At 49.7% G+C, this 20,452-nt stretch overlaps 1 protein-coding gene across 4 annotated transcripts in view; it reads left to right on the plus strand.

Moving 5' to 3' along the window:
- Positions 1–20,377, plus strand: part of LOC137323958 (fibronectin-like) — a 98,716-nt gene extending 78,339 nt beyond the window's left edge. For 2 of the 4 annotated variants that reach the window (XM_067988110.1, XM_067988112.1), the window contains 7 exons: positions 4,871–5,313; positions 7,239–7,377; positions 11,328–11,498; positions 14,207–14,332; positions 15,310–15,416; positions 17,395–17,517; positions 19,639–20,377. In XM_067988110.1, coding sequence (XP_067844211.1) covers positions 4,871–5,313; positions 7,239–7,377; positions 11,328–11,498; positions 14,207–14,332; positions 15,310–15,416; positions 17,395–17,517; positions 19,639–19,707 — 1,178 coding nt within the window. In that variant the 3' untranslated portion in view covers positions 19,708–20,377. Of the gene's footprint in view, positions 1–4,768; positions 5,314–7,238; positions 7,378–11,327; positions 11,499–14,206; positions 14,333–15,309; positions 15,417–17,394; positions 17,518–19,638 lie in introns of all 4 variants that reach the window. The other 2 variants (XM_067988109.1, XM_067988111.1) reach the window with 2 other exon arrangements.
- Positions 20,378–20,452: the final 75 nt, after the last annotated feature.

Consider the following 20,452-nt stretch of genomic DNA (forward strand, 5'->3'; position numbering starts at 1 on the left):
ATCGGTGTCAAAGGTCAGTCTAATCGGTGCAAAGATCAGTCTAATCAGTGTCAAAGATCAGTCTAATCGGTGTCAAAGATCAGTCTAATCGGTGTCAAAGATCAGTCTAATCAGTGTCAAAGATCAGTCTAATCGGTGTCAAAGATCAGTCTAATCAGTGTCAAAGATCAGTCTAATCGGTGTCAAAGATCAGTCTAATCAGTGTCAAAGATCAGTCTAATCGGTGTCAAAGATCAGTCTGATCGGTGTCAAAGATCAGTCTGATCGGTGTCAAAGATCAGTCTAATCGGTGTCAAAGATCAGTCTGATCGGTGTCAAAGATCAGTCTAATCGGTGTCAAAGATCAGTCTAATCAGTGTCAAAGATCAGTCTAATCGGTGTCAAAGATCAGTCTGATGTGTCAAAGATCAGTCTAATCAGTGTCAAAGATCAGTCTAATCGGTGTCAAAGATCAGTCTAATCGGTGTCAAAGATCAGTCTAATCACTGTCAAAGATCAGTCTAATCACTGTCAAAGATCAGTCTAATCGGTGTCAAAGATCAGTCTAATCGGTGTCAAAGATCAGTCCAATCGGAGTCAAAGATCAGTCTAATCGGTGTCAAAGATCAGTCTAATCGGTGTCAAAGATCAGTCTAATCGGTGTCAAAGATCAGTCCAATCGGAGTCAAAGATCAGTCTAATCGGTGTCAAAGATCAGTCTAATCGGTGTCAAAGATCAGTCTAATCACTGTCAAAGATCAGTCTAATCGGTGTCAAAGATCAGTCTAATCACTGTCAAAGATCAGTCTAATCGGTGTCAAAGATCAGTCTAATCGGAGTCAAAGATCAGTCTAATCAGTGTCAAAGATCAGTCTAATCGGAGTCAAAGATCAGTCTAATCACTGTCAAAGATCAGTCTAATCGGAGTCAAAGATCAGTCTAATCAGTGTCAAAGATCAGTCTAATCGGTGTCAAAGATCAGTCTAATCGGTGTCAAAGATCAGTCTAATCACTGTCAAAGATCAGTCTAATCGGTGTCAAAGATCAGTCTAATCACTGTCAAAGATCAGTCTAATCGGTGTCAAAGATCAGTCTAATCGGTGTCAAAGATCAGTCTAATCGGTGTCAAAGATCAGTCTAATCGGTGTCAAAGATCAGTCCAATCGGAGTCAAAGATCAGTCTAATCGGAGTCAAAGATCAGTCTAATCAGTGTCAAAGATCAGTCTAATCAGTGTCAAAGATCAGTCTAATCAGTGTCAAAGATCAGTCGAATCAGTGTCAAAGATCAGTCTAATCAGTGTCAAAGATCAGTCTAATCAGTGTCAAAGATCAGTCTAATCGGTGTCAAAGATCAGTCTAATCGGTGTCAAAGATCAGTCTAATCGGTGTCAAAGATCAGTCTAATCGGTGTCAAAGATCAGTCTAATCGGTGTCAAAGATCAGTCTAATCGGTGTCAAAGATCAGTCTAATCGGTGTCAAAGATCAGTCTGATGTGTCAAAGATCAGTCTAATCAGTGTCAAAGATCAGTCTAATCAGTGTCAAAGATCAGTCTAATCGGTGTCAAAGATCAGTCTAATCGGTGTCAAAGATCAGTCTAATCACTGTCAAAGATCAGTCTAATCGGTGTCAAAGATCAGTCTAATCGGTGTCAAAGATCAGTCTAATCACTGTCAAAGATCAGTCTAATCACTGTCAAAGATCAGTCTAATCGGTGTCAAAGATCAGTCTAATCGGTGTCAAAGATCAGTCTAATCAGTGTCAAAGATCAGTCTAATCAGTGTCAAAGATCAGTCTAATCACTGTCAAAGATCAGTCTGATCGGTGTCAAAGATCAGTCTAATCAGTGTCAAAGATCAGTCTAATCAGTGTCAAAGATCAGTCTAATCAGTGTCAAAGATCAGTCTAATCAGTGTCAAAGATCAGTCTAATCAGTGTCAAAGATCAGTCTAATCAGTGTCAAAGATCAGTCTGATCAGTGTCAAAGATCAGTCTAATCGGTGTCAAAGATCAGTCTAATCGGTGTCAAAGATCAGTCTAATCGGTGTCAAAGATCAGTCTAATCGGTGTCAAAGATCAGTCTAATCGGTGTCAAAGATCAGTCTAATCGGTGTCAAAGATCAGTCTAATCGGTGTCAAAGATCAGTCTAATCGGTGTCAAAGATCAGTCTAATCGGTGTCAAAGATCAGTCTGATGTGTCAAAGATCAGTCTAATCAGTGTCAAAGATCAGTCTAATCAGTGTCAAAGATCAGTCTAATCGGTGTCAAAGATCAGTCTAATCGGTGTCAAAGATCAGTCTAATCACTGTCAAAGATCAGTCTAATCGGTGTCAAAGATCAGTCTAATCGGTGTCAAAGATCAGTCTAATCACTGTCAAAGATCAGTCTAATCACTGTCAAAGATCAGTCTAATCGGTGTCAAAGATCAGTCTGATCAGTGTCAAAGATCAGTCTAATCAGTGTCAAAGATCAGTCTGATCAGTGTCAAAGATCAGTCTAATCGGTGTCAAAGATCAGTCTAATCGGTGTCAAAGATCAGTCTAATCGGTGTCAAAGATCAGTCTAATCGGTGTCAAAGATCAGTCTAATCGGTGTCAAAGATCAGTCTAATCACTGTCAAAGATCAGTCTAATCAGTGTCAAAGATCAGTCTAATCAGTGTCAAAGATCAGTCTAATCGGTGTCAAAGATCAGTCTGATGTGTCAAAGATCAGTCTAATCGGTGTCAAAGATCAGTCTAATCGGTGTCAAAGATCAGTCTAATCGGTGTCAAAGATCAGTCTAATCGGTGTCAAAGATCAGTCTAATCGGTGTCAAAGATCAGTCTAATCGGTGTCAAAGATCAGTCTAATCGGTGTCAAAGATCAGTCTGATGTGTCAAAGATCAGTCTAATCAGTGTCAAAGATCAGTCTAATCAGTGTCAAAGATCAGTCTAATCGGTGTCAAAGATCAGTCTAATCGGTGTCAAAGATCAGTCTAATCACTGTCAAAGATCAGTCTAATCGGTGTCAAAGATCAGTCTAATCGGTGTCAAAGATCAGTCTAATCGGTGTCAAAGATCAGTCTAATCGGTGTCAAAGATCAGTCTAATCACTGTCAAAGATCAGTCTAATCGGTGTCAAAGATCAGTCTGATCAGTGTCAAAGATCAGTCTAATCAGTGTCAAAGATCAGTCTGATCAGTGTCAAAGATCAGTCTAATCGGTGTCAAAGATCAGTCTAATCGGTGTCAAAGATCAGTCTAATCGGTGTCAAAGATCAGTCTAATCGGTGTCAAAGATCAGTCTAATCGGTGTCAAAGATCAGTCTAATCGGTGTCAAAGATCAGTCTAATCGGTGTCAAAGATCAGTCTAATCGGTGTCAAAGATCAGTCTAATCGGTGTCAAAGATCAGTCTAATCACTGTCAAAGATCAGTCTGATCGGTGTCAAAGATCAGTCTAATCGGTGTCAAAGATCAGTCTAATCGGTGTCAAAGATCAGTCTAATCACTGTCAAAGATCAGTCTAATCACTGTCAAAGATCAGTCTAATCACTGTCAAAGATCAGTCTAATCGGTGTCAAAGATCAGTCTAATCGGTGTCAAAGATCAGTCTAATCGGTGTCAAAGATCAGTCTAATCAGTGTCAAAGATCAGTCTAATCACTGTCAAAGATCAGTCTAATCGGTGTCAAAGATCAGTCTAATCGGTGTCAAAGATCAGTCTGATGTGTCAAAGATCAGTCTAATCGGTGTCAAAGATCAGTCTAATCGGTGTCAAAGATCAGTCTAATCAGTGTCAAAGATCAGTCTAATCGGTGTCAAAGATCAGTCTAATCGGTGTCAAAGATCAGTCTAATCGGTGTCAAAGATCAGTCTAATCGGTGTCAAAGATCAGTCTAATCGGTGTCAAAGATCAGTCTAATCGGTGTCAAAGATCAGTCTAATCGGTGTCAAAGATCAGTCTAATCGGTGTCAAAGATCAGTCTAATCGGTGTCAAAGGTCAGTCTAATCGGTGTCAAAGGTCAGTCTAATCGGTGTCAAAGGTCAGTCCAATCGGAGTCAAAGATCAGTCCAATCGGAGTCAAAGATCAGTCTAATCGGAGTCAAAGATCAGTCTAATCGGTGTCAAAGATCAGTCTAATCGGTGTCAAAGGTCAGTCTAATCGGTGTCAAAGGTCAGTCTAATCGGTGTCAAAGGTCAGTCTAATCGGTGTCAAAGATCAGTCTAATCGGTGTCAAAGATCAGTCTGATCGGTGTCAAATGTCAGTCTGCCCTGTAACATTTCCTCAGTGTTCTCATTTATAACATGTCTTGGTAAAATATCGAGCGTCTCTTTGTGATACGACACAGAAATGTTCAAGTCTTTCTGGATTTTGTTTTCCTGTAAGGTAAATAGTTCTCAGTTCACTGACCCCCCGGTTTCTCACTGGATTGCTAACGGGCAGAAACCTTGCTTCTGTAAAACCCGGAAGAACGTTGGCCAATTCACTGCAGCTAGCTCGAGTTCACTCGCCGATGTCGGTTTGAACTCTTCTGCCGAGCACTTGCTTCAACCAGGGTCGGCTTTCCTTAAATGCCTCTGCCCGCGTCCTATTGCTGTAGATGCTTCTGCACAGCTAGTGTTCGCCAGAGTGCATGCTGTGTGTTCAAAGGGTGCCCAACAAGCGAGCTGGTAACGTTGGCTAGTTATCAACTGATTCTTAGCTTGCCTTAACCCTGCCGTGCACACCAACTAAAAAGCTTCAACTTTGCTTATTAACACTGCCAGCAGATCTTTAACCTACCATTGCTCTTCTGCTTTTCAAGCCCTCTTTCCACAGCTTGCCACTCTTTCCCCGTTTGTAAGCCACCGGCAGCCCGAGTACCTGGATGTCCCCTCGTTCTTTGACCAGTCAGAGTTGTCCTCAGAGACCAGGTATGACGGGGAGAATGGTGTGTCGATTGCAGACTCGGAGGAAGGTCAAAGGCCGCTAATCGACCAGGTCTTTGGGCATCGTGACACAAACCTGCCTGGGCGCACCGACGATCAGAATCAGCGACGACCCTCCGTGACCCCGCCCAGGCCAGGAGACGACAGGCAGCAGCCAATCACTGTACACCACGGCAACGACGACAACATAGTAGGGCCCCATAGCCAAAACCCGTCCTTGCCTTCCCACTGGCACAGGGTGGAAGTCACGGAGCAGAGCCTTCCCAATGGGCACGGGCGCCAACCAGAGCATCCTGGGCACCTCCCGTCCGGTGAAGAGGCACGGCAGGCAAGGACCATCGTCTCCTGGACACCAACCACCGTCGCCTCGGAGTACCTGATCACATGTCATCCCGTGGGCCATGAGGACAAAACCTTCCAGGTAATTGGTCATTCTCGATTGCCCCGCTCAATAGATGATTTGCAGATTAGGGTCGCCAACTCTCCCGGATTTGCCCCGGATCCTCCAGGGATGAAAGATTAATCTCCCCCAGACACTGCTGCGAGAAATATTGGAGATGGGGAGGGGGAGAATGCTGTTTGACTGACGTTTGGAGGTGCGAGGTCATGTGATGTCAGGAATCCGTTCAACCAGAGCTGGCAATCGTATTTGCAGATGTTAAAAAAGGTGACCAGTTGCTCCCTAATCTGTGTACAACCTCTGATCCTCCAGAGTGCAGAAATCCAGACAAACCAGGCACACAGAGAGGCTGTTACTCGAGCACTAAATTGGCACGCTCGCTCAGAGGCCATGGGATGCCAAGTGCGGGAAACAGAAGGAGGTCACTGCTGGTACACTAGGGAGCGCTGTAACCGGAGTTGTTGGACCAAAGTAGAGGGAGCTCCACTTTTCATCTAACTGTGCTTTGAGGCTGACATTGGACCTTCAAAGCCTCATCACTCGGCTCCCGTTTGGGCATAAAATTTACAATTTGTATCTCAGCAATTGATCTAGAACTCTTTCAAAGGCTTGCAAACTGTAAATTCTGTTTGACAGTAAGGTGGGGGGGGGGGGGGTGGAGAATTGAAACCAATAAGATCGATGTTCATTTGACAGGGAAAAGCACAACTTTTGGGAAGAGCAGGAAAATACTGTAACATACAGAGAGTGCTGTATCCGTGTCGCATTTACTCTGCAGCTACTGGCGTGAGACCTGTCTCGGTACATGGCGGACAGTGTTTACACTGTGTGACTCCTGCCCGGCTGCGACTGTATAGGAGAGACTCCTGTGCGCGCCCAGATACATGCACGGGCGGAGCTGACTCCCGCACCTTAGAAATAGAAACGTTTACAAAGAAAGGGGATTGGTGAATCCCTGATAGGTTTACAAAGTGAGTCCAACCTGCGCACTTTCTGAAGCTGTTTGATGGCGCACTGCATTGATACTCCAGAACGTGTCCTTGCAGGGAGTCTCACTCCAGATCAGAGTCGGAAGGGTGAAGGTCTCAAGCCCCACTCTAGACGGCCCTGGCGAGCGGAGACCGGAGCGCCAGCTCCGAATACTGGGTTGGCATCCAGCGAGGGTACTTGTGCCCGATGGGTGCCCTCCCCTCCATTGTAAGGGTAGATGGGCCTCTATTGGTTGCAGCCCACCTAGTGGAAGGTACTCCGAAGATAAAGACCGTGAGGAAGGCAATGGAAAACCACCTGAGCTACTCTTCCCTAGTAAGTGGTTGAAGAATCTCAAGACTTGAGTTAAGACCCGCTCTCAGTTCCATTCGTTCAAATTAAACGTCCATTTTTATTGAATGGGGTAATGAGATTTTTACCTGTCCTTTGAGGATCGCATTCCATGGTTCCACCTGATCTTACGATGAAAAGGACAAGTCAGTGGGCGTTATATTAAAAAAAAGGCCTTTTTATAAATCTTATAAGGTTTATAAAGACACCTTGGGATTGGCGATAAGCAGTTCCAAGAGGAAAAGGAATTCATTACCTGGCTCTGAGCTCCCAAAATAGGAGACCAGAGTTTGAATCTCAGAATTAATGGGAAGTGTAAGATCAACAGGGGGGTGGGGGGTCAACGGGAAGAAGGAAATAATGGAAGTCCCAACTGAGATCAACAAACTCCGCCCACACTGACCAAGAGTCAAAGCGGGACCTCCGGCCCTGAGAAATCAGAAGGAGGCCCCTCCCTCCATCCAAGGTTTAATCGTGTGGTGTTTACGATACTGGCGGTCAGGCCCCGCAGCAAGATCTTGTTGTGGGGTTAGAATTATCCCCCCAAAAAAGAGTAGCTGCTCTCAAGAATATAACAGGGAACACGAGAGAGGCTCGAACTTAATCTCATTTAATCTCACTTCCAGATTCGGGTACCAGGATCCTCATCTAATGTCATATTGCCCGACCTTGCAATCGGGAAGCAGTACAATATCATAGTCGAGGCTCTGAACGGGGAGGTGAAACACCAAATTCTGCGGGACATCATCACTGTCGGAGATTCCTGTAAGTAACAGTTTTGTTGCAAACCGCACCCAGTTTCAGTGTTGGTCACTGTGACATGGTAATAGTGATTGAGATGGGAAGACGCTTCTTCATTTCAGTGACATTAGACCACCTCCCCCAACTGCCGACCTCACCAGGACCACCTCCCCCACCGCTCCCCCCCCCCTCACCAGGACCACCTCCCCCACCACCTCCCCCCCTCATCAGGACCGTCTCCCCCCCCCCCCTCACCAGGACCGTCTCCACCCAATCCCGACCTCACCAGGACCGTCTCCCCACCACTCCCCCCCCCCTCACCAGGACCGTCTCCCCCCAACTCCCGACCTCACCAGGACCGCCTCCCCCCCAACTCCCGACCTCACCAGGACCGCCTCCCCCACCACTCCCCCCCCCCCCCCCCCCCCCCCCCCTCATCAGGACCGTCTTCCCCCCCACTCCCCCCCCTCACCAGGACCGTCTTCCCCCCACTCCCCCCCTCACCAGGACCGTCTTCCCCCCCACTCCCCCCCTCACCAGGACCGTCTTCCCCCCACTCCCCCACCTCACCAGGACCGTCTTCCCCCCACTCCCCCACCTCACCAGGACCGTCTTCCCCCCACTCCCCCACCTCACCAGGACCGTCTTCCCCCCACTCCCCCACCTCACCAGGACCGTCTTCCCCCACTCCCCCACCTCACCAGGACCGTCTTCCCCCCACTCCCCCACCTCACCAGGACCGTCTTCCCCCCACTCCCCCACCTCACCAGGACCGTCTTCCCCCCACTCCCCCACCTCACCAGGACCGTCTTCCCCCCACTCCCCACCTCACCAGGACCGTCTTCCCCCCACTCCCCACCTCACCAGGACCGTCTTCCCCCCACTCCCCACCTCACCAGGACCGCCTCCCCCCACTCCCCACCTCACCAGGACTGTCTCCCCCCACTCCCCCCCTCACCAGGACCGTCTTCCCCCCACTCCCCCCCTCACCAGGACCGTCTTCCCCCCACTCCCCCCCTCACCAGGACCGTCTTCCCCCACTCCCCCACCTCACCAGGACCGTCTTCCCCCCACTCCCCCACCTCACCAGGACCGTCTTCCCCCCCACTCCCCCACCTCACCAGGACCGTCTTCCCCCCACTCCCCCCCCCTCACCAGGACCGTCTTCCCCCCACTCCCCCACCTCACCAGGACCGTCTTCCCCCCACTCCCCCACCTCACCAGGACCGTCTTCCCCCAACTCCCCACCTCACCAGGACCGTCTCCCCCCAATCCCCCCCTCACCAAGACCGTCTCCCCACCACCCCCCCCCCCTCACCAGGACCGTCTCCCCACCACCCCAACCCCCCTCACCATGACCGTTTCACCACCCCTCCCTCACCAGGATGGGCACTGCTGCCAACTTCACAAATTGATGCCGGTTATGTGTTTGGCAGCTCAGAATTGGTTCTGATTCAGCGCTAAAAGGCGAGGGAAGAGAAGGGCAGATATTCACACTAGTCGTGGTGTCCTTGACCAGTGCCCCAGTGCTCCTTCAGTGGCTGGCTCTTGATTTACCCGACACTGATGGCAACTCAATGCAAGTCAGCTGTTGTAGCCGGTCCATGTGAACTAGGCTTACTTAAGTGAACATAAGAGCTGCACACCTGGCGCACTTTAGTCCCCCAGAACATGAGGCCTGCAGCCTAGTCCATTTGCCGTGAGAAGGTTGCGGTGAGAGGGAAGCCAGCCTGGTTCTACTCTGCCGCTACCTGCTCACGCTCGTGTCTCCAACCAGATTGGTGTGCTTTCAAAAACAAAATTGGGAAGCATGTTCCAAGAGGAGAGAAACAGCCAGGTGGGGGAGCACTTTTACACACAAACGGGAGTGGAAATCTGGAATTCTCAACCCCCAAGAAGGCTGTGGATGCTGGAGGACATCAAGTCTGGGATCGATAGATTTTTGTTGGGTAAGGGTATTGGGATATGGAGCAAAGGCTGGACAATGCAGTTGCAGTGCAGATCAGCCATTATCTAATTGAATGGCGGAACAGGTCTAAGGGGCTGAATGGCCGCCTCCTGTTCCTTTGGCCATTCTACCCTGCTTGTTCTGACCCTACCGTAACTGGCTTCAACTTTTAAGTGACAGCCACAGCACAATGGGGGCCCATATTTAACCATCCCTTGCCACACACTTGCAAATGGTGCAGATTGAACAGCAAAAGCTCCCAGTGGTGTCACTTTAGAAGGATTCTGAGCCTTCTCTCCGTGTGGCAGGGTTTAGACCAGTCAGGCCATTTGCTTTGGCAGTCGGGCGCACCCGGGTAAAGTTATTTCTAACATTGGCCTCGAGAGTTGGGCCAGACCTCAAGCCGAGGTTGGCCAGCCTTGGGGAGTCCGTGTTGTCTCCTTCGGATGAATCAGTGCTAAGAACAAGGCCCTGTGTGTACTGCTAAACCTGCCTGCTTCTGCTTAAAGGAGCTGACCGAAGCACACACTCGGTGCATGCATGTATCCTTGAAAATCAAATATTTACAAGCATGCGGTCTTGTTTACAGTAGTGCAGTCAGGCAGCTGACAGTAATACTCTTTAATTCTTCAGTCAACATGGATTAACCCGGGACATTTGGGTAAACTAACCACCTAAGTGATGGTGAGAGTTGGGAGGGGAGGGGCTACAAGGCAGGAGTGTAGAGATATGAAAGGTGCCCTTGTGATTCTGAGTACCGAGTGTCAGGTGATCGCATATAAGACGCCCCCCTCCCCCACCATCCGCACTCTCCTGTGACAAAGCTTCAGTTCATTAAAACTCTTCACCTTCATTTCAGACGACAACCACAAGAACATCATCTCTCTGTGTACAGCCGTGGCTCAGTCAGCAGCACCCTCCCCTTCGAGTCTGAAGGTCAGAGGTTCAAGGCGACTTAAGAGAGAACATAAGAAATAAAAGCGAGGGGGAAGGGTTTAGTGAGGGAATTCCAGAGCGTAGGGCCTAGGCAGCTGAAGGCACGGCCCCCAATGATGTAGCGACGAAAATCGGGAATGCGCAAGAGGCCAGAATTGGAGGAGTGCAGAGATCTCGGAGGGTTGTCGGGCTCGGAGGAGGTTACAGAGATAGGGAGGGGCGAGGTTATGGAGGGATTTGAAAATAAGGATGAGAATTTTAAAAATCGAGGCATTGCCGGACCGGGAGCCAATGTAGGTCAGCGAGCACAGGGGTGATGGGTGAACAGGACTTGGTGCGAGTTAGTATGCAGACAGCAGAGTTTTGGATGAGCTCAAGTTTACGGAGGGTGGAAGATGGGAGGCCGGCCAGGAGAGCATTGGAATAGTCGAGTCCAGAGGTGACAAAGGCATGGATGAGATGGTAACAAAGACTCTGGCGAGATGGCTCCGGCTGGGAGGAGGATGCAGGGACCCCGTTACTTAGAGCCCCAAATTTCTGCCCCCTTCACAAGCATTGACGGCAAAAAAAAGACTTGCAATTGTATAGCGTCTTTCATGACCTCAGGACGTTCCAAAGCGCTTTACAGTACTTTTGAACAGTAGTCACTGTTGTAATGTAGGATACGCAGCAGCCAATTTGCGCACAGCAAGATCCCGCAAACAGCAATGTGATCTATTTTTTGGTGTTGGTTGAGAGATGAATATCGGCCAGGACACTGGGGAGAACTCCCCTGCTCTTTTTTGAAATAGTCGCGTGGGGGATCTTTTACATCCACCTGAGAGGGCAGACAGGGTCTCGGTTTAACGTCTCATCTGAAAGTCGGCACCTCTGACAGTGCGGCACTCTCTCAGCACTGCACTGAGAATGTCAGCCTGGATTCTGTGCTCAAGTCTCTGGGATGGGCCTTGAACACACGACCTTCTGACTCAGAGGCGAGAGAGCTACCCACTGGGCAACGGCTCTCGATTTTAATCGGAGAGTTTGATCAAGGCCTGAACATCGGGATCTTTCCTACTCATTGACCCCGGTCTTTGTTTCTCCGTTGCAGCCACCGACGAAGGCGCCCGCTTCCCCAGCTCTGACGACTCCTGCTACGACACAGTCACAAGTTCCCACTACGCCATCGGCCAGGAATGGGAGCGAATGTCTGAGACCGGCTTCAAACTGTGGTGTAAATGCTTGGGCTATGGGAGTGGTCATTTCAGGTGTGACTCATCTAGTGAGTAGTTTGCTGCACATTATCCCACCTCCTCCCTCCCCCCTCCCTCTCCCCCTATCCCATTTCTTTACACAGTGTCCCTCAGCATGTTTGAGACTAAATGTTTCTGTATAAAGCACTGAAATGAACAAACATGGACAGGGCGCATTCCTCTGGAGTGTAAGAAGTTCTGTGCATTGGCCTGGCCTGGCCCATCCCCTCCCACGGCCAATGCAAGTTTTGCATCCTTTCACACTGTTGGGGTCATGTGGCCCCTGCAGGGTCACATGCCTGGAGATGACCACTTGACATGCGACCTTAGTGGTCACATGGGGAACTGCCTTGCTTCTGCAGCTTGACAAGACCAGGAAGTCGGAATGTTGGTGGAATGTCGAGTGTCACTTAAGGTCCGAGTGACTTTCGAGGGCATTGAGGGTGCACACGAGTAGGAGCTGGCTTCTCACAATTCTGAGGGTGTATACTGAAAACTGTGTTAAAACAGATGATGTCTTCTGTAGTGAAGGACAAAGGTTACATTAATGGAACAATGAGTTACAAATAGAGGCATAGAGTACAAAAGCAAATATGTTTTGCTAAACCTTTACAAATTACTTTTTAGGCCTCAGCTGGAGTATTGTGTCCATTTCTGGGCACCACACTTTAGGAAGGATATCAAGGCCATGGAGAGGGTGCAGAGGAGATTTACCAGAATGGTACCAGGGATGAGGGACTTCAGTTACGTGGAGAGACTGGAGAAGCTGGGGTAGTTCTCCTTAGAGCAGAGAAGGTTAAGGGGAGATTTGATGGAGGTGTTCAAAATAATGAAGGGTTTTGAGTAAATAAGATGGGGGGGGGAGGAGACTGAGAGGGGGAGGACCCAATGCAGCCAAGATTCAGTCATCTTCCCAGGAGAGTTCTGTTGGAGTTACAGTGGGAGACAGGGACTGAGGGGTGGGAGACCTGGGGGTAGGGGGAAGGGGCCTGAGGGGTGAGGGGACTGAGGGGGGAGGGGGAGGAGATCGGGGGGGGGGAAAGAGAGCGAGGGGGAGGGGAAAGAGACAGGGGGTGGGGAAGATACCGATGGGTGGAAGGAGCAGGAGACCGAGGGGAGGGGAAGGAGATCAGGGCGGGGGGGGGGGGGGGCGGGAAGGAGACCAAGGTGGGGGGGGGGTCGGAGAAAGAGACTGAGGGGGGAGGAGGAGGAAACCAAGAGGGAGGGGAAGGAGCCCAAGGGCGGAGGGGAAGAGACCAAGGGGGAAGGAGACTGAGGGGGCAGGGGGAGAAGACCGAGGGGGGAGGGTAGGGGGGTCTGTGTAAATTAAACTGGGCTCTGTGGGCATTGACTAATTGTACAAGGTGCACTGTCCTAACAAATAAATGTATCTTTTCATCCCAGCGGATGGCAGGGGAGAGGGTTCCATGAATATATTTTCATGCTCCTCATAATGGGGGGGGGGGGGGGGCTGGTAATTCCCCCCACTTCAGCCGCCCATTCTGCTTCCAGTACTGTCCGTTGTTGGTTGCTGCGCTTGGATGCAGAGTGAAGTCCCCTCCCCCCCTCTCAGAGAGGAGTTCGCTTCCCAGTTCCCCCGCTGGCCGTCGGGGGTGGGGGCTGAAACGTTGCCCGTTTATGGAGTGCCAATTCGGGCAGTTTCATGGGGTCTCCGAACGAGAGGTCAGATTGCACACGACTCAAAACATCTTTGTAACAAGAAGCTGTAGAACGGAATTGGTGAAAAGTCCGATCCTTTTTAAAATGTGTGATAGACTGGCAAGAAACACGAGCCTCCTCCATCCTCACGTGACTCGCGTCCGGGGTGTGGGGGGAGGGGGTGGTGTGGGGGGAGGGGGTGGTGTGGGGGGAGGGGGTGGTGTGGGGGGAGGGTGGTATAATCAGTGTTAACACTGAACATTTGTTCTTTTCTATTCAATACACTTGTGATTCCCCCCAGTATCGGGAACTCAGCACTTGTGGGTCTGTGCCAGCAAGACTGGGGCCTGCTTGAAAAATGAGTTGCCCCACTATTCGACCGTGTTGTGCGCAGCCTTACCGATAACACGCAGAGTGAAAAGTGCACAGAATGGCCACGCCAAAAAATATCACCCGTGCTTAAGATTCCACACCCGGACTTAACTATAGGGACACGTGCGCTGGGCTGCAGCACGGGGACACGTGCGCTGGGCTGCAGCACGGGGACACGTGCGCTGGGCTGCAGCACGGGGACACGTGCGCTGGGCTGCTGGACGGGGACACGTGCGCTGGGCTGCAGGACGGGGACACGTGCGCTGGGCTGCAGGACGGGGACACGTGCGCTGGGCTGCAGGACGGGGACACGTGCGCTGGGCTACAGTATAGGGCACCTGCTCAAAGTGCCACAAACTCAAGTCAGTCTGGGAGGGGCAAAATGTGCTCGTTTTTAAAACACCTGTGGTGCAAACGATGAGGAAAGAGATCTCTTTATTTGGTTATTGAGCTGCTGATCTTGCAGTCGGCCTGTTGTGAATAGTCTGGAGTGTTTTTTAGTCACACATAAGACCTGTATAACCAGAAGGTGAGTTGGACCTAAATCAGACAAAAGATGAACGCATTAAAAAAGGTGAGTATCATATAAATTCATGGTTAAATGATTGCTCTAAAAGTGGATCGATATTTGCTTGTGTTACTACGTTTGATTCGACACTTTGAGCAGCATCATTAACCTCTGCTTTCTCTCGCCCTCCTTGTCCAGAATGGTGCCACGATAACGGCATGAACTACAGAGTTGGCGAGAAATGGAATCGTCGCAGTGAGAACGGCCAAATGATTAGCTGTACTTGTCTGGGCAACGGAAAGGGAGAATATAAATGTGAACCGCGTGAGTTGATCAGTTTCAAAAACCAGTAGAACGTTGCCCCCAAACGTCAGGCCAAATACCGACATTATTCCACGCGGCCTTTTTCTTTTCCAGCTTCCTACTCTCCTCCTCCCTGCCAGGCAGCTATTAAGCACCTCGGCAATGGTGGGGGGGAACCAATCGTCACACGTGGGCCCAAATGGCCAAATAGGGGCCATTCGTCACGTGGGCCTAGATGGCCAAATAGGGGCCATTCGTCACGTGGGCCTAGATGGCCAAATAGGGGCCATTCGTCACGTGGGCCTAGATGGCCATGCTCAGCAGGTTGCACCTTGGACAGCATCTGAGATGGGAGTCCAATCCCGTCCCCGTTGTGAAGGGGAGAAACTCCACACAACATCCACTGTGGAACACAGGAACAGGAGGAGGCCATACAAGTTGCTGATTAATACTTGAAGAAGGGGGGAACCTATGCCATTTCCTTGGACCCCTCGCCCACCCCACCAGCACTTAAGTCAACTCGGACTGTTGAATCTCACCAGCCCCTTGGCCCCACGGTGGATTTGTTGATGCCCTACAACCCCCTGAGATATCTCGAGATTTTCATCACTCCACCATTGGCGGCCGTGCCTTCAGCCTTCTTGGCCCCAAGCTGTGAAATTCCCTCCCTAAACCTCTCCGCCTCTCTCTCCTCCTTTAAGACACTCATTAAAACCCTCCTCTTTGACCAAGCTTTTGGTCACCTGTCCTAATATCTCATGTGGCTCAATGTCAATTTTTATCTGATAATGCTCCTGCGAAGCACCTTGGGACATTTCACTACGTTAAAGGCCCTGTATAAATGTCCGTTGTTGCTGCACTGAGTACATCCACGATTTTAGATTTCTTCTCAACTTCAGTGACTGGATAAACAGGTGCGGCAGACTCTGAAACATGTCTAACGTTTAGTAAAGTGTTGGTTGTAGATTGTGCTAACAGATTGTCTGTTCTACGTGCAGATGAAGCCTCTTGCTATGACGAGGGGAATATGTACAACCTAGGAGAACAGTGGCAGAAGGAGTATCTTGGTGCCATCTGTACATGCACCTGCTTGGGAGGACAACAGGTAAACTGACGAGATTTTTACTTTTGTTTAATGCCTAACCCACCGAGAGATTACCATTAAGAACATCGGTGAGACATGTAGCCCAGCACCAGTAGTCCTCTCCCCAGTGACTGCAAGGCTCTGCGATGAAACTCATATGGGCAAACTCAACCCAGCCCCTGGCTGTACAGGCACATATCGAGGAGCTTTTCCTAACAACTCTTCAGAATGGCGGAGAGTGGCGATTCATACTGGCAGAGTAGGAGGGAGATGTTGAGGTGTGTTGGGAGTTTGACTCTTGCATCCTACTTGTCAGCCGTGGCTCAGTGGGTCGCACTCTTGCCTCGGAGTCAGAAGGTTGTTGGTTCACCGGGGACTTGAGCACAAAGTCTAAGCTCACACTCCAGTGCTGCACTGCCGGAGGTGCCGTCTTTCAGACGAGACGTTAAACCGAGGCCCCGTCTGCCCTCTCGGGAACATAGAAGATCCCACAGCACTATATGAAGAGGAGGGGAGTTCTCCCTCAACCAGAATCAATAAAACAGATTATCTGGTCATTGCTTTTTTGTGGGACCTTGCTGTGTGCCCAGTGACTACACTTCAAAAGTACTTCATTGGCTATAAAGCACTTTGGGACGTCCCGAGGTCGTGAAAGGCGCTATAGAAATGCAAGTCTTTCTTTTTTGTACTTGTAAAAGGAGAGCCACACTCTGAGCCCACTGACCACTCCCCTCCCCCAACCAATCAGCACTGGGTGTGAAGTCTCACAGTTTCAGGGCTGCATCACAATTCACCTGGGTGTTTGACACTAAGAACAAACGGCAAAAATTAACACCAATCACCTGGACAAGTATTTGCACCCCCCAGGAATCTATGCTGGTACACTCAGCCTGCCCACTCCACCCACTATTTGTCATTTGGCCAGCTGTGCGTGGGCCAGCACGCAGCGGCTGTGACGCAGTTACAAACGCACACAAAGGAAGCTTTTGGAAAGACCCATCTTGACGCTGACGGGGACGAAATGGTCAAGAATTACTGCAGAACACCCCTCACATCACATCCCTCAAATAATGAATGGCGTTTTTCTAAACCAGTGCCTGTAACATCTCAAATTGTTTCTAAATCTGCATTTCCCCGCCCACCCCCCAATATAAAGTCACGTTTTTAAATGGACTTTGCCATTCTGCTGTCATGATCCCACTCTGTTGTCAGCAGCATGTACCGAAGGCGCCCTGGGGGGCCGGGGTGGAGGGGGCGGGGTTAGTGACGCACGAGCGCGCTGCAGTTCGACAACCACGAATCAAAGAGGTTGGGCCCGCTCGAGGGGCAAGGACCCTTCCACCAGTGGCATGCACACAGTGGGGAAAATGACCCCTCGTACTCTTGGGATTGTCTTGATTCCCACCATTTAAAGGGCTGCAGCAGCAAACGGAGAATTGGGAAGTGAAGAAAACCTCGAGCTTGCACAGGCCCAAGGATGTGCTATAACCCCCACTATATCATTGAAGATTGCAACAAGCCCCATTCCCCCATCACCCCAGTCCTCGCTCCCGGCACATTGGCTCCCACTCCAGCAACACCTCGAATTTAAAATTCTCATCCTTGTGTTCAAATCCCTCCATGGCCTCGCCCCTCCCTATCTCTGTAACCGCCTCCAGCCCCACAACCCTCCGAGATCTCTGCGCTCCTCCAATTCGGGCCTCTTGCACATCCCCGATTTTCATTGTTCCACCGTTGGCGGCCGTGCCTTCAGCTGCCTCGGCCCTAAACCTCTACCTCTCCACCTCTCTCTCTTCCTTTAAGCCGCTCCATAAAACCTACCTCTTTGTCCAAGCTTTTGGTCACCTGTCCTATTATCTCCTGATGTGGCTCGGTATCAAATTTTGTCTGATGACACTCCTGTGAAGTGCCTTGGGACGTTTTACTATGTTAAAGGCGCAATATAAATGCAAATTGTTGTTGTTGCCCCTCAACAACCAGTTGCCTGTTTCCGTTACAGGGCTGGCGCTGCGAGAACTGCCGCAGGCCCGGGATTGATACCGTGCTCGACGGAACCAATTCTCGCTCGTCTGAAACTTCCAGCCGCACATCCCAGCACACGTTGACAAGATACGGATCGAGAGTGAGTACAAATCCAGTCACTGCACTGTGGGGCAAAAGGGTTTTCCTTTTTAAACTGAATCTTAAGCGCTTTAGCTGGTGTTATTCTCAGCGTTCAACATCGGCAGGCATTACATGGAGAATGTGTTGGTGTTTGCTCACTGTTGAGGGTGCGGTAGTGTCGTGTAGTGTTGCGGTTAGGTCACTGGATTAGAGATCCTGAGGCCTGGACTAGTAATCCAGGGAGCGCGAGTTTAAATGCCCTCATAGCAGGAAGAGCACCTGGAAATAAAAAGCTGGTATCAGTAAAAGTGACCACGAAGCTGTCGGATTGTCGTAAAAACCACCAACCAGTTTGCGAATGTCCTTTAAAGAAGGAAGCCTGCCGTCCTTACCCAGTCCAGCCTATAAGTGAGTCCAGACCCAGCATCAATGTGGTCGACTCTTTTAGATTGCTAGGTCACACGAGAACAGTTATCAAGCCGCGACCGGCGGTTCAAGAAGTAGGTTCACCACCACCTTCTCGGGAGCAACTAGGGATGGGTAATAAATGCCGGCCTTGCTGGCAATGCCCACATCCCGAGGCAGCAACAGTCTTAGCCTCCAGACCCATCGGTGATAACAAATTGGGATGGCAAGTCCCAGAGATTGGAAATATGGGAACAAAATGAACGTTGCACTAAAACGGAAGCATATCACAAACAGGTGGTGTAACCAGGGTCCCTGCCTGAAACTCCTCCTACGGTGAGATTGACCCCAGAGTAAAAACAACCCACATTTCTTCAGAGCCAAGCAGCTACACATTAGTCAAATTGCAGCGAGCCATAACCTACAAGAGTCAGAGACCCCGAAATTAATAAATTGGAGCTGTCTGTTCTATAATCCCAGTTCCACCTCTTTCCCCATACCCTTGAAATTTTCCATTTTCAAACTGCCTTTTCTTCAACAGCCATTCTTAGTAATAAAATTCATACTCTTAATTAAATTTCATGTGAAAAAAAATTCCATCCAGCTCCCCCCATTATGCTTCCAGTATTAATTAGTGTTCAGTGGGCAGCACTCTCGTGTCTGAGTCAGAAGGTCGTGAGTTCAAGTCCCATTTGAGACACTCCCAGTGCAGTACCAAGGGAGTGCTGCACTGTCGGAGGTGCCGTCTTTTGCACGAGACATTAAACCGAGGTCCAGTCTGCCCCCCTCAGGTGGGCATAAAGAACAGACGGGCAAATAAGAGCGGGGCCTTCTGGTGTCCTGGCCATTAATTATCCCTCAACCAGCTGCATCAAAAAACTGGTCATTATCAGATAGCAGTTTGTGGGAGCTTACTGTGGGCAAATTGGCTGCTGCATTTCCCCACATTACAACAGTGACTACACTTGAAAAGTAAAGGGCCTTGGGACATCCTGAGGTTGTGAAAGGCGATGTATAAACACAAGTCTTTCTTACACCCCCATGTAACCCATTCACTGACCAGTGGGAGTAATGGTTTATTAGCAACACATGCATTCGATTCTTCCCCTCATTCGCCTGGCCCCGGGGAGCAGTCCAATCTTTGACTATGTAACTCAAATGTAGAAAATATGCAGCCTTTGCCTTTTTACGAGAACTAGGGCTGGCTCTCATGGGTGTCAGCCATGGCTCAGTGGGCAGCACTCCCGTCTGCCCTCTCAGGTGGGCATAAAAGATCCCATGGCACTATTTCGAAGAGCAGGGGAGTTCTCCCCGGTGCCGTGGCCAATATTTATCCCTCAACCAACATCATTAAACAACTTATCTGGTCATTATCAGATAGCAGTTTGTGGGATCTTGCTGTGCACAAAATTGGCTGCCATATTTCCTACATTAGAAGGGTGGTGACTGTTGTAAAGTACTTCATTGGTTGTAAAGCGCTTTGGGAGGTCCTGAGGTCGTGAAAGGTGCTATATAAATGCAAGTCTTTTGTTAGTACATTGCTTCCTTTACGAAGGCCGACTTATTCCAAGGCCGAGCTTTGGACCAGTCCCGATTCCCAGCTGTTTTTGTAGAGGCCACTTTCCCAGATGAAAGAAAACTAAAAATAAGAGAAAAAAAACGTGGTGACTCATTTCTGTACGGTTGGGAGAGTTTGTAACTATGTTCGTTCTCTTTCTCCCCCCCCCCCCCACAGTACATACACTGTCCAGTGGAATGCGGGGGGTCGAGAGATTTGCTGGCCGACTCTCACCAGCTGGAATAAGACGGCAGACGGCGAGAGTGTCAAGCTGCAGCGACGGACGCTTCGAAAGGCGACAGGAGCTCCCGGGACCGTGCGCGTGTAGCGCGCCTGACCTAATTCTTCCAGCTTCAGCACCACTCACACACTCAGCCTCTCTGCTTCTCCCCTTCCCCGCCACACAAGCCTCACCCGCAGTCAGACTGCGACGGAAAGCCAATGGCGACTGAAGAAGTCTTCATTTAAAAAAAAAAATACACTGTTCGGCATTAAACCCCCGAACCCAGGTGCACTCAGGCAACTTGAAAACCCCCTTTTGAGACCACCACCCCACCCCCCCTCCCCTTATCGTAACCTAAAGGGTTAAATGAACTGCACCGCTACTTACTTAATAAAACGCACACCCTTCTACTCTACAAATGGCTGCAGGGCCCTCCCTGAGTGTCTAGTGATCGATGTAATTGTGTAACTGTACGAGCTGTTATTTATCAAAACTCCCCCCCCCCCCAATGCAGTGTTATTCTATCTTAAACTTTTATACTGTAACAAAAACAAGGATGTGATTGACGCCGTTAAGACAGTTCTTTGTTTGTCGGTATATTTCTGTGATCGGTGACTGTTTATAGACGCCAGTGCTTTTCTACCCATGGACAGACAATCCTCGTTTTAATAAAACTTTTAAACAAAAAATAAAGTGGTGTGATTTCTCACCCCCCACCCCCTCTCTGGCACTCTACACAAAGGCCTTTCGAACGTGGATCAGGGACTA

This window comes from Heptranchias perlo, chromosome 7, assembly GCF_035084215.1.
Source record: "Heptranchias perlo isolate sHepPer1 chromosome 7, sHepPer1.hap1, whole genome shotgun sequence".
Taxonomy (NCBI): Eukaryota; Metazoa; Chordata; class Chondrichthyes; order Hexanchiformes; family Hexanchidae; genus Heptranchias; species Heptranchias perlo.